Source organism: Hermetia illucens, chromosome 2 (assembly GCF_905115235.1).
Source record: "Hermetia illucens chromosome 2, iHerIll2.2.curated.20191125, whole genome shotgun sequence".
Taxonomy (NCBI): Eukaryota; Metazoa; Arthropoda; class Insecta; order Diptera; family Stratiomyidae; genus Hermetia; species Hermetia illucens.
Genome location: NC_051850.1, coordinates 2,598,434 through 2,610,461, shown reverse-complemented (window position 1 = coordinate 2,610,461; position 12,028 = coordinate 2,598,434). Strand labels below are relative to the sequence as shown.

General features: G+C 43.8%; 1 protein-coding gene across 2 annotated transcripts in view; it reads left to right on the top strand.

Annotated features, from left to right (window-relative positions):
* LOC119647757 (protein phosphatase 1 regulatory subunit 16A-like) overlaps positions 1-8,317 on the top strand; it is a 431,507-nt gene extending 423,190 nt beyond the window's left edge. For both annotated transcript variants that reach the window (XM_038048875.1, XM_038048876.1), the window contains one exon: positions 7,673-8,317. In XM_038048875.1, coding sequence (XP_037904803.1) covers positions 7,673-8,061 — 389 coding nt within the window. In that variant the 3' untranslated portion in view covers positions 8,062-8,317. The remainder of the gene's footprint in view (positions 1-7,672) is intronic.
* The last annotated feature ends 3,711 nt before the right edge of the window (positions 8,318-12,028 follow it).

Genomic DNA, 12,028 nt, shown 5'->3' with positions numbered 1-12,028 from the left:
ACCATCCACACGAAAAACGTGTGTATTCGACGTAGTCCACAACTTCATTGCAAAATACACAGTCAAGGGATCGTGCCTTCTCAACCTTGCGTAAGTAAGACTAAAAACGGACATGCACGCTTAAATTCGGGAAAGTGAATAATAATTCTCACCACACTTTCAATTCACCTACGGACCTAAGTTGCTAATGTGCCACGCAATCCATCTCCGTCTTGGCAAGAGAGTTGTCACTCACAGTCGCCTCTGAGACAGTGTCATCAGTTTGTCACAGGTAAGTGCCCTCCTAGGTATGCAAACCCCAACGGTTGTACCATCCCCCCCCCCCCCCCCCCGAAGTCCTCTCCAGGGAGGCGTTATCTGTTCTTAGATCTTCAACAAATCTCCTCGTGTTCACCTTCGTGACGTTCCACCGGCCTTTTACATACGGAGGAGTAACGTTTTACATACGGACGAATAGCGTCAACCACCTCGAACACGATGTATTGACGGTTGCTTGCCGAGTAGTTCTCCAGAATTCGCTATTCCTTCACCAACCACGCAGAGGTTTCTTCGGGGATGCTTCGCTCACAGCTAGGCCACCTGCAGCGTAGGCCCGGAATCTGTGTTTAAAACGAGTCCTTTTCTCGTTGCCATTCCGAAGATCCATTTCGCTATGGAGTCTAGAAGGGGCATGCTCCAGTCAAGTGCCCTGGAATTGAAGTCACTCCTTATCAGGGTCCGTTCCTCCATACCACAAAACGGCGTAACCTACATACTACAATTCTGATTTGCCCGCTATTTGAAAGTTTCTCGCGTATTGCTCAGCAATTCCCACCACAGCGATCTTCTGGCTTCGAGATGTGGTGATACCTATCCGGGCATTGCTTACATTACACACATCACATTTGACAGCCTCTTCGATTTTGATCTTTTCTGCAAGACAGTCAAGATCTCCGATTTCCAGAAAGCATGTAGGTTCTAGGCTAGAAAGCAGAGCCTTCTTCCCCTTGACCGCTTTGCAGAGTATACTCTCGTTTGTTGTCTTTGGACTTAATTCAATGAAGCCTCCGCCACCTTTTGTTTTCCCTATGGAAAGGATTTCTGCACCACTGTCTTCGGCCTTGGCCTTATCGCGAATATAATTAAGGATTTCAGCAATACAGAGCCGGCGGTTGAGTTCTCCAACGTTTCCTAATCTTTTCCTTTGGTGTTCCATCATTCGTAGTCGCTTCGACGGTTCTATGATGTCGCGGCATGTTATTTCCTCTTGCGCTTCATCGCCTTCTTCTATCGAGCCCTGGAGACTAACTAGATGAACTCTCCTTCAAATTCGTCTTCCTTTTTTCGCTTTTTCTTTAATTCTGGAGGAAGGTTGCTGATCATATGCGCTTTATCATCAGTTTTCTCAAGGGTAGTCAACCGCGCTACGCCTTCAGGCCTTTTTCCAGGAGAGAAGCATTTCTCGGTACTGAGGTTGCCGTCCCGTCACCAACACGCATCACTTTGCGAGACTTTTTTGGATTTAGCCGTTCGCGACCCGATTTATCGTCAATTGTTTCAGTTCTTGATGTCTCATTCGTTGGGCACTGCGACAAGAGACATTCCTCCTTTCCTATCATCTCCTCATTTTAGTCTTTGTACTCCATGGAAATAGTATCAGCACATAGTGCGCATGAGAGCCGCCCGCAATAGTCAGAACCGCGTGTAAACCCGGGGCCAAAACCTCTACCCCAGAAAGGGGATGTAGTCTATAAACATATTGGCAGGTGCCCGTTTAGGACGGAATTAACACAAAGTTGAGGGATCCGCCTGGTAGGCGTGCGATATGGGCATGTGGGGGGGGGGGGGGGGGGGGGTATACTAGAAACAACGACATTTCTACAAGCCATTTTGAGTGCAAAAAAAATAGTTGAGTGGACCTTACCCAACGGTTTAGCAAGACATCTTCTCACTTCCCGATGATGCTGAAGAGGAATTCCAGCATTGCAGATAGGAATTCTCCGGGATTGGACGAGATTCCGAATAAAGTTCTGACGCTGCCTTTTGAGGCTACTTCCGTAGTTCGTAAACATTTGAATCTTGTATAGAAAAAGGAGTGCTTATTAGCCAGTGGCACAGGCAAAGGTTGGTTCTGTCACTGAAGGCCCAAAAACCACCTATCGTGCCTAATTTATATCGCCTTATCTGTCTCTTAGACACAGTTAAAAAGACATTGGAGAAGGTAATTTACAAGAGAGAGAGAGAGAGAGATTATGGAATGATCGTGGACCTGCCCCGAGAGACGACGTCTATTGGTAAGTGCTGCGCAGAGACAACACTAGATGTCAAGAATATCTCTCTCCTGATGTGGGATTACATGTATGATGGAGTCCTTGGCGTCCGCTTACCAGAGCGTCATCAAATCATCATCATCATCATCACCAACAGCGCAACAACCTGTATCCGGTCTAGGCCTGCCTTAATAAGGAACTCCAGACATCCCGGTTTTGCCCCTAGGTCCACCAATTCGATATCCCTAAAAGCTCTCTGGCGTCTTGATCTACGCCATCGCTCCATCTTAGGAAGGTCTGCCTCGTCTTCTTTTTCTACCATAGATATTGTCCTTATAGACTTTCCGGGTGGGATCATCCTCATCAATACGGATTAAGTGACCCGCCCACCGTAACCTATTGAGCCGGATTTTATGCACAACCGGACGGTCATGGTATCCCTCATAGATTTCGTCGTTGTGTAGGCTACGGAATCGTCCATCCTCATATAGGGTTGCGAATTATAGAACTGAACTCATTACTACTCGTAGCAAAAATAATACTGTCAATATGCGGTTTGGTCAAGGTCATCCCAAAATCGAAATGATCTACGCCTATCTGGATTGCAAGGGGAACTTGGACTATCTATGAGAGAAGGCAGGGAAAATTAGCTCATTTCTGGCAAGGATCACGGTATAGCCGCAGGCTGCTTATCTCAGAGATGATGAAATTCATCCTATTATAGGTAGTTCCTGTCTGGACGGGAGTATTGGATAATGCTTTGAACCACGAAAAGGTTAGTTCGGCATAAAGGCCAATCTCCCCTATATTCTAGTGAACGAGGAACACAATCTTATCTTAATCACAAAGGGGCAAATCCATCCAAGGTGGTAGCGAATTTCCGAAAAGACCCTCGTGTATTGAGAAAGTTGTGGGCAATTCAATTACCGCCTGACACGGTTCTTTCAGGGACATAGTGGTTATAGAAAGTGTTTGCATAGCTTAGGATGGGACAAGTCTCCCCACTACACTCAAAATTCGCAAATGAAAGCAGGAGCATGATTTTGCTATAGAAGTGCTGAGGTCAGACGCGGATTGACTCGCAGTGAACACCACAATAGTCACCATTCAAAAGAAACGCTAGAAGCTGTAACGACAAGGTCTTTGACGCCGGACGCGTAACCTAAACAAATTGCTTTAGACCACAGTGGGTCCACAGGGATTTGGAGAGGAGAATAGGAATGATTTTGGTGGTTTTAGGGACCCCAACAATGCTGCAAGCTGGGGCAGCAAGGTCTTTTTAAGATTTTGTTTGCAAAACAGCCCTTTGGGCTTCGAATCTGGGGCAGTGAAAAAAGACGTGTTCTGCGTCCTCTGAATTATTTGGACACTTTGAGCAATATGGCGAAGCATCACGCCCAAACCGATACAGATATGCTCGATAGCCTACGTGTCTGCTCAAGAATTGAGTTAGGTCGAAATCTACTTCGCCGTGAGGTCGCTCGATCCATTTCCGGATATCCCATATGATTTTGTGAGTCCAACGGCCTTTTTCTGACTCGTCCCACTTCTTTTGCCATTCCTCGACAGTTTCAGCTCGTGCGAACTGTCGCCGACGGGCAGGAGATCCTCCGGTGAGGTACGTTCGGTTGTAAAGTCGTTGTATTTCTTTCGCCAGAATCTCAATCGGGACCATTCCTGCTATCACGCAAGCTACTTCATTAGATATGGTTCTGTAAGCGCAACATGTTCGGAGTACACTTATGCGATACGCAGCTCCAATCTTTCTCTTATTTACTATATTTTTCAGCGCATCTGCTCATACTGGGGCTGCATACAGTAGGATCGAACTGACCACCCTCGAGATGAGTAGTCGACTGCTCGGCCTTGGGCCACTTAGATTTGTTAGCATTCTCGGAACCAGCGCTCCGATGTTATATGCCTTGGTTGCTGTACCCTCCAAATGCAATCTGAAGGCTAAACCTCTGGTCAATCATTACGCCTAAGTTCTTAAGTGCAGGCTTGGAATGAATTGTTTGCTTTCCAACTTTGATCTTCATGGAAGTGCAATTTCTCCACTTGGCTCTGTCTGTCTGTCTTTTTTTTCATCGTTGGAAGGTGGAAAGGTTCAAAACCTACTGCTAGCTCCTGCCAAACAGTTATGTGAGACTTCTACTCACTAAAACTATCTCCTTCTTCTTCCACTCTCCCCACGGGACTGCTATAAGCATTGCATCATGGGGCTGGATCAGTTCTTAACTGCGGCGCATTATTGTTCGCTCCCTTTCTTGCTTTCTTCGCAGTTCTTCATGCCTTAGCTGTTCATGAATCATTTTCAGCTCAATTACCACTTGATTCCAAGCCTCCGTTGATTCCAACATAAACTGCACTATATTTCCAGGTGTTAAGCGCCTGTCTGCGATCGCATCCAGCCTAGTTCGGTGCGCTGTAAACCTTGGGCACTCAAACACAACATGCTCCGCATTCTCAGCCACGTTACCACCTCTTGGGCACCATGGTGACTCGTCGTGTCCAAATCGATAAAGATAAGCCCGATAACCTCCATGTCCACTTAAAAATTGTGTTAGCTCGTAGCTTAGTTCCCCGTGATTCCTTTCCATCCATCTTCGAATGTATGGAATGATACGGTAGGTCCAACGGCCAGTTTGTGCCTCGTTCCATCTCTTTTGCCATTTTGCGATGGATTCTCGCCGTGTCTAGTTGCCGTCGAAGTACAATAGACTCACCGATTGCATACATATTGTCGTAGAGACGCCGACCTTCATCCGCCAAGATGTCTATGGGGATTGTCCCTGCCAGTACATATGCTGCTTCTCCTGATGTCGTTCGATAAGCACTGCATACCCGGAGTGCACTTAGTCGATAAGCCATTCCTAGTTTTCCGCAGTTTGATTTGTTTTCCAGAACGGTTGCCCAAACTGGAGCTGCGTAGAGTAGCACGGAACTAACTACCCTTGAAATAAGACAACCAATGTTTGGTAGTATCCTCGAGATTGTTACAGCGATGGAAGATGCTTTAGTTGCAGCGCACTCAATGTGTTTTTTAAAATTGAGTCTTTTGTCAATCATTACTCCCAAATATTTAAGCGACTCTTGGGAGTAAATTGTTTTTTCACCAACTTTAATTTTCACGGTCGTGTCTTTCCTGCTTTTGCTGATTAGCACTAGTTCCGTTTTATGTTCAGCAAGTGATAGACCGGACCTTTTCAATCAGGAATCTCTCTGATCTCCCATATCGCTTCATTTGCATAGATTTCGATCTCGTCTAAGCGTTTTGCCACTATTGTTACCCCGATATCGTCCGCAAAGCCAATAGTTGTCACGCCGTTAGGAAGGCGTAGCGTCAGCACTCCGTTGTACATAATTAACACAGCAAGGGACCTAAGACAGACCCCTGTGGTACGCCGCACGTCATTGGGAATAATTTCTCTCCATCGTCCGGGTCGCAATATAATCTTCTTCCAAGAAGAAATGCAACAACGATGCGTATAATGTACTTTGGAACCTTTTGGTTAGAGCCTCTACGATTTTCGTCCACTTTGCAGTGTTGAAAGCATTTTTTACATCGAGTGTCACCACTCCGCAGTAGCTGTCATCTTGTATTGCAGCGCGAGCCAGGCCAGTCACCATGCTGATTGCATCGATGGTTGATCTCCCCTTACGAAACCCGAATTGCTTGTCGGATAGGCCTCCTTCCTTTTCCGCAACAGCGAGCAGCCTGTTGTATAATACTCGTTCAAATAGTTTACCAATGGTATTGGCTAAACATATTGGTCGATATGAGGAGGGGTCTCCCAATGGTTTACCTGGCTTCGGAATAAGTATCAACTTTTGCAGCTTCCATTGCTCGGGGAATTCTCCTTCTCTAAGGCATGCCGTAAAAACTTTGGCAAACATACCTGGTGCTGACCTGGCTGCCACTTTCAGGGCGATATTCGGGATTCCATCTGGCCCTGGGGTCTTATTTTCAGCGAATTTCCTTGCTGCATCAAAAATTTCCTTTTCTACCACTTCAGGAATTTCGTCGGGGCTTACATGCACTTTAGGCAGATTTGTGTAGATCACATCCTCTGGGAAGAGAATGTCCAGTTCAGAAAGTCCAGAGTTTTCTAGTAATTTTGGGCAGGTAATCTGTGGGGAGCGCTTGCCTTTCAGTGATGACATTACAGATCTGTAGGCGCCACCCCATGGATCAGAATCAGCTTCGGTACACATCCGCTTGAAATGTTCGGATTTGCTCTTCGTGATAGCTACTTGCAATTTTTTCCTCGCGTTCTTGTATTGCATGTGCAGCTTAACGAATTCAAGTTGATTTCTTCTGCGCTGGGAGCATCTCCTAGCTCTGAGGCAGTTTTTCCGACATTCCTCAATTTCTGAATTCCACCAGAAATTGGGATTTCGTCTTCGGAAAGCGCTACGCCGTGGCATAAAGGCATCGCATGCCCGCTGCAATTTTTCCGCGGCCTGTAAAGCTTTTTCTTGTGCGCTTCCCGATACTAATGTGACATCTAGAAGCACCTCCTTGAACATTTCTTCATCGAATTTGTTAGTTACCCAGCTCATCGTCATTCTCTGTCTGGCTGTCTGTCTGTCACAGGCACTTTTCTCAGAAACGGCTATACCGATTGACACGAAATTTGGTGAGAAGGTGGGACCTGTGGACCTCCAGGCATGCACTGAGTGATATCCTTCTACGTTGAGATTTATGGGGATCCCCATACACGTAAAAAAGGGCTGTCAAATTTTTTTTCACCAAATATAGTCATGTGGGGTATCACATGAAAGGTCGATTAGTACTTTTCGAAACCAGTTTTGAGATTTGTTAGAAAGGTGAGGAGTGGGGGGAGGGGGGGTGGATAGTGATGATTTCTTTAACGGACCCATTCGCAGAACGTACCCAAAAAAATCTCTGATCTGATCTCAAAGTTGACTTTACCATGTAAATTTACAACCCAAGGTACTAAATCTGACATGCTAAATGCATATTCTTAACGGGCTACGTACAAATGGGATAGTTCTACACTCAAATATACTCACAGAAAAAGCAAACAAAACCTTTCATACCTGTGCGCCCAGCTTCCGGTTTCCCGACTTGTTTAAATTTACAATTTCATCTGTATAAAAAAATAGCCTCCAGAGAGGCTTTTTGGCAGAAGCCCCTTCAGGTGAGTCTCTTGCAGACAAGAGTATGATCGCCCTTCTCGAGTCAGTAGGAACCCTTGTTTTTCAAACACCGAATTTATTTCCTGAGCTCTGCATTTGCAATGAATTGAGGGGGATGCCTTCTTCTAATGAAAGGGCTCACGTATTATTTATGGTAATCAATTTTCTTAATACCACCACCTCACCCAAATTTGATTTGATATTTCTGTTGATTGTGATCATCAAATATTCTAACTCTTATCCAACCTTCTTCATTTCAGACACTCACAACTTAGATAGTTCTATGACCGGTGCAACATTAGCCAATTTGAAGAAGCAACGATCCCAATCGCGATCTAGTACACTATCGGAGAACGGGTCTGTGATAGCCACAACGGCTGCAACAACATCACATCATAGTCTTAGTCCAATAGCAACGATAAAAAATTCCACAGCTACAACGACGGGAACATCACTAGCGGGTGGCAATGTAACAGGAGCCATCGACCTAGCCGTAGTCCCTACATCGGTTGCAACCAATTCAATAGCAGGACCAGGGATGACTGCATCAAGCCTGTCCTCACCCCAAACTGTGACGAAATTCAGCGGCGTAACCGGGGATGTAGTTAGTGATAGCACACGATCGAAAAAGTGTTGTCTGCTTATGTAGGTGTTAACCATTTCGATTATTGTTTATGTTATTCTGATTTGTTTTTCAACGATTTATATAATTTTCCATTTGTGCTATTTGTTGCGAAAATGTTTTTAAAAGTCCCGAGTTTTTGGAGATGTGAATGAACTATTTGTCGTACATAAAATCAGCTTTAGGTATCGTGTATGCCTTCGTGATCCTGAATATATCCATGTGTTCTCCATTACTTTCGTGTATTATTATATTAATAGCGAGAATATATGTGGAAAAAGAATTAAGACGTCTTCTAATTCCTCTAATTTTGTATTCGTAATTTAGACACGTTTATTTTCTGTAAAACAAATTGAAAATGCGGCTGTGTATTTTTCAAAATTCTTATAGATTTATGGAAAAGAAAAAAAAATTATTTATAAAACCGATCAAGTAGCAGTTTTTGGTCCTCGACAAGAAGGGGCAGGCTCGAGAACGGATAAGTTTTGAGCACTCCTTCTGGTCGAGCGATGCCAAACTGAAAATTTTGTTGATGAAAATGATAAATGCCTTAAAAATGTTCTGTACAACTCCTCAGATTAGTACTGTCAGGAGTTGATAGGTAAAACTTAAACAATGCAGAAATCTACGACTTTCATCTCTTATTGTCCTCACCTAACAGAGAAAATTCCGACCCCATGCATTTGTAGGAACTGTAACACATGCAAGAAATAAACTTCTAGCGCCTATTTATGATATAAATTAATGACTCAATCCAATAAAGTACGCATAAAACATATTCAACTATTGAAGATACTAAAAGGCGGGCGACCCCTCGAACGCCAAACCCAAACATTCACAAGGAAAATCAAATAAAGGAACATATTGTCTAGAACACGCTACCAACCCCCGTTCAATATCAGAACTTTGTAATGTATTCGAAATGTAATTATATCTGTAATTTATATTTTACTACGTTTAGATAAGGAAAGAAACTCTGTAACAATTTGCATAGTAAAGAGACGTTAACGCTATTCTAAAAGAACCGACAAGCAATTAAGGAGAGAAAACATAAAACTAAATGAAAAATTATTGCAAGAAGAGAATCAAATGCAAACAAAGGATAAGGAAAACATAATAATCAAAAGAAGGAGGAGTGCGGTTGACAAAGCTTCCAAGCACCTCCTGAATATGTACTTAAATAAGATAAAATTATTACTATATCAGTGAAACTGTATCTTTACATATAAATACTATTTGTTATCTAAAATTCTAGAGCTTAGAAACTGTAAAATAGGTAAATTATATAAACTTATACAAATATCAGAAGATTTGATACACACGCTATTGAAGGAAACAAACGGTCAAATTCATAGAATAGAAAAAATAAATAAATCTAAAACTGAAAGCTATCATACCAGATACTTGCGTACATTGACTACGAAAAGGAAAAGAGGAAAAAAATCAAAATGTTATTTAGTAAATTGTTTGTAATAAATTTCAATCTATACACAAAAGAAAATAGAAAGGTCAAAAATATAAAATGAGCACAAATCGTATCAAAGAAAAATGATTTTTTTTATTCCATTTCCATTTAATTTCTATTTTTTTTTCGTTTAATTCGATTTTTGAAATTATCCGCTGGAGAGCGATTGCACGCACTTGACCCCCATTTGTGTGATTCATGCGTAGATACTGGACTGGCGAAGAGAATACATTGAATTTCGAAGTATTTTAAGAGCAATTGAATGTGTAAGGAAAACACATAATTGAATAAAACCAGATGAAACAATTATAGTCCCTCTTCGCAAAAAGATGTAAAAATAAGGCGGGAAAGTTGTTGAAAATGGATCCGTTAAAGAAACGATCACTTTCCAACCCCCGAACTGCCCACCTTTCCAACAAATATCAAAACTAAGACCGGCTTCCGAAAGTACTAACCGAGACCTTTCATTTGATACCCCACATGACTATATTTGATGAAAAAAAAATTACACCCTACTTTTGCATGTATGGGGAACCCCCTTTAAATTCGACGTAAAAGGATGTATGCGTGAGCGTGGTGTCAATCGCTATAACCGTCTCCGAGAAAAATGCGTGTGACGGACAAAAGGAATGACAATCATTGGCTTTGCACACGATATCGGAGTGACTATCGTAATTTTTGAAATCAGGTCTTGGCTAGAGGAAGCGTGTCTGACAGTCGCGGAGCATAAAACCGAGGTAGTCTTGATTACTAAGCGAAAGAAGCAGACGTCGATAAAGAAAGCCAACGCTTAAACAAAGTCATGGTTGACCAAAGACTGAAATTCAAGTCGGATTTCGAAAATTTAGTAACCAAAGCTTCCGGAGTGGCTACATTTTTGGAAAGAATGTTACCAAATATAGGTGGTCCTAGCCAAAGTCGTCGGCTCTTGATTTCGAGAGTTGTCAGCCCCATTTTGCTTTATGCAACTTCAGTCTGGGCACAGTCTTTGAAGTTGGAAGCAAATAGAAGAAAAATGGCAGCCCCATACCGATTGAGTGCATTGCGAACGTCATGCGCTTACCGTACAACCTCAGGCGAAGCAGCTTGTGTGATAGCAGGCATGATCCCCATCCACATCTTGGCGAACGAGGGTCGACCCTATCATATGCAATCGGCGAGTCCTATACCTATCGTCGGCAATTGACACGAAGAGAATCTATCTAAATGAATCAAACGAAGACACGGTGAGGTTAGTTACGACCTAACTCAATTCCGAAGCGGACGAGGATTGTACCGTACATACCTTTATCGCTTCGTCGTCGCGCATAATGATTCCGGAGAATGCGGTGCATGTTGTTTTTAACTGCTCACGGTTCGCCGCACAGCGGAGGCGGAAATTGACGCCGGGGCATGGTTGACACCCGAGAATATCGTGGATCACATGCTAGCCTCTGAAACATCTGAAATTAATGAAGGTGATACATAATCTGCTGAGGAGGGAGAAGTTTCGAAGGAAAGTTACAAATAACGACAGGAGCCGCAGTTCATAACTGATCCTGCCCCGCGACCTAATACCGTAATGGCGCGTGTAGGCAAAACTGATGACTTTCGCACTCAAGTTAAAAACTCACTTAGGGAGGATGCCGCAGTACGTACCCAAGAACATGAAATCTACATACAATGTAAGGATATCGATGAAGTGACATCGAACGAAGAAATTTGTAGTGTAAATTCGAGGAAACGCTTGATAATCTTGTTCCAAAGGTGATTGCTGGTGATTTCAAAGCTTGGGCCCTTAAGTGGGGTAGCAGAGAATCAAACGCTAGGAGGTGCAGTTTATTAGAAGCTTTTGCGCAGATGGACATAGTTTTGGCTAACGAATGTGATGTGAACACTTTTCAGAAAGGGGTCAAGTTTGGTTGTAGCCCTAATCTTTGTCACCCCTGCGCTTACACGTGGAATGTCCTGGTGCGTCAGCGAACGCTACATCCACAGCGATCATCAGGCAATCTTCTTTGAGACATCTGTCCAGCCACAGGGCAAAGACCAATCATGCCCGAAATCGAGAAAGATTTCAGGCTGGTCTGCAAAAACTTTGGATGAGCAGACCTTCATAGAGGTATGGTTAGATCAACCTGATAAAGCAGGCGCCTCTACGGAAAGAGCCGTCCATGTGGCCCAATGCATCAGCAAAGCATGTGACACGTCAATTCGTAGGAGTGCTCATTCCCCCGTAGAAGACCAAACTACTGGTGGAATGGTGAACTGGCTGGCCTTCGATCAGCCTGCCACCGAGCCAGAAGAGAGAGCGGCTCAGAGGGCGGTAGGTAGAGTTCATCAGGGGCAAAAAAACGCGCCTATAAGGCAGCCCGCAAAACCCTCAAGCCCGCCATCCAGCGAAGCAAGAGGAAATGCTTTAAGGAGCTCTACTCAGAAGTGGACGTAAACCCGTGGGGGAGTGCCTACAGAATCGTGACGGGGCGATTCAGAGGAGGTTCATCTCCGCAGATCACGTGTCCTACCCTCTTGCTGAAAATCATCCAGGGG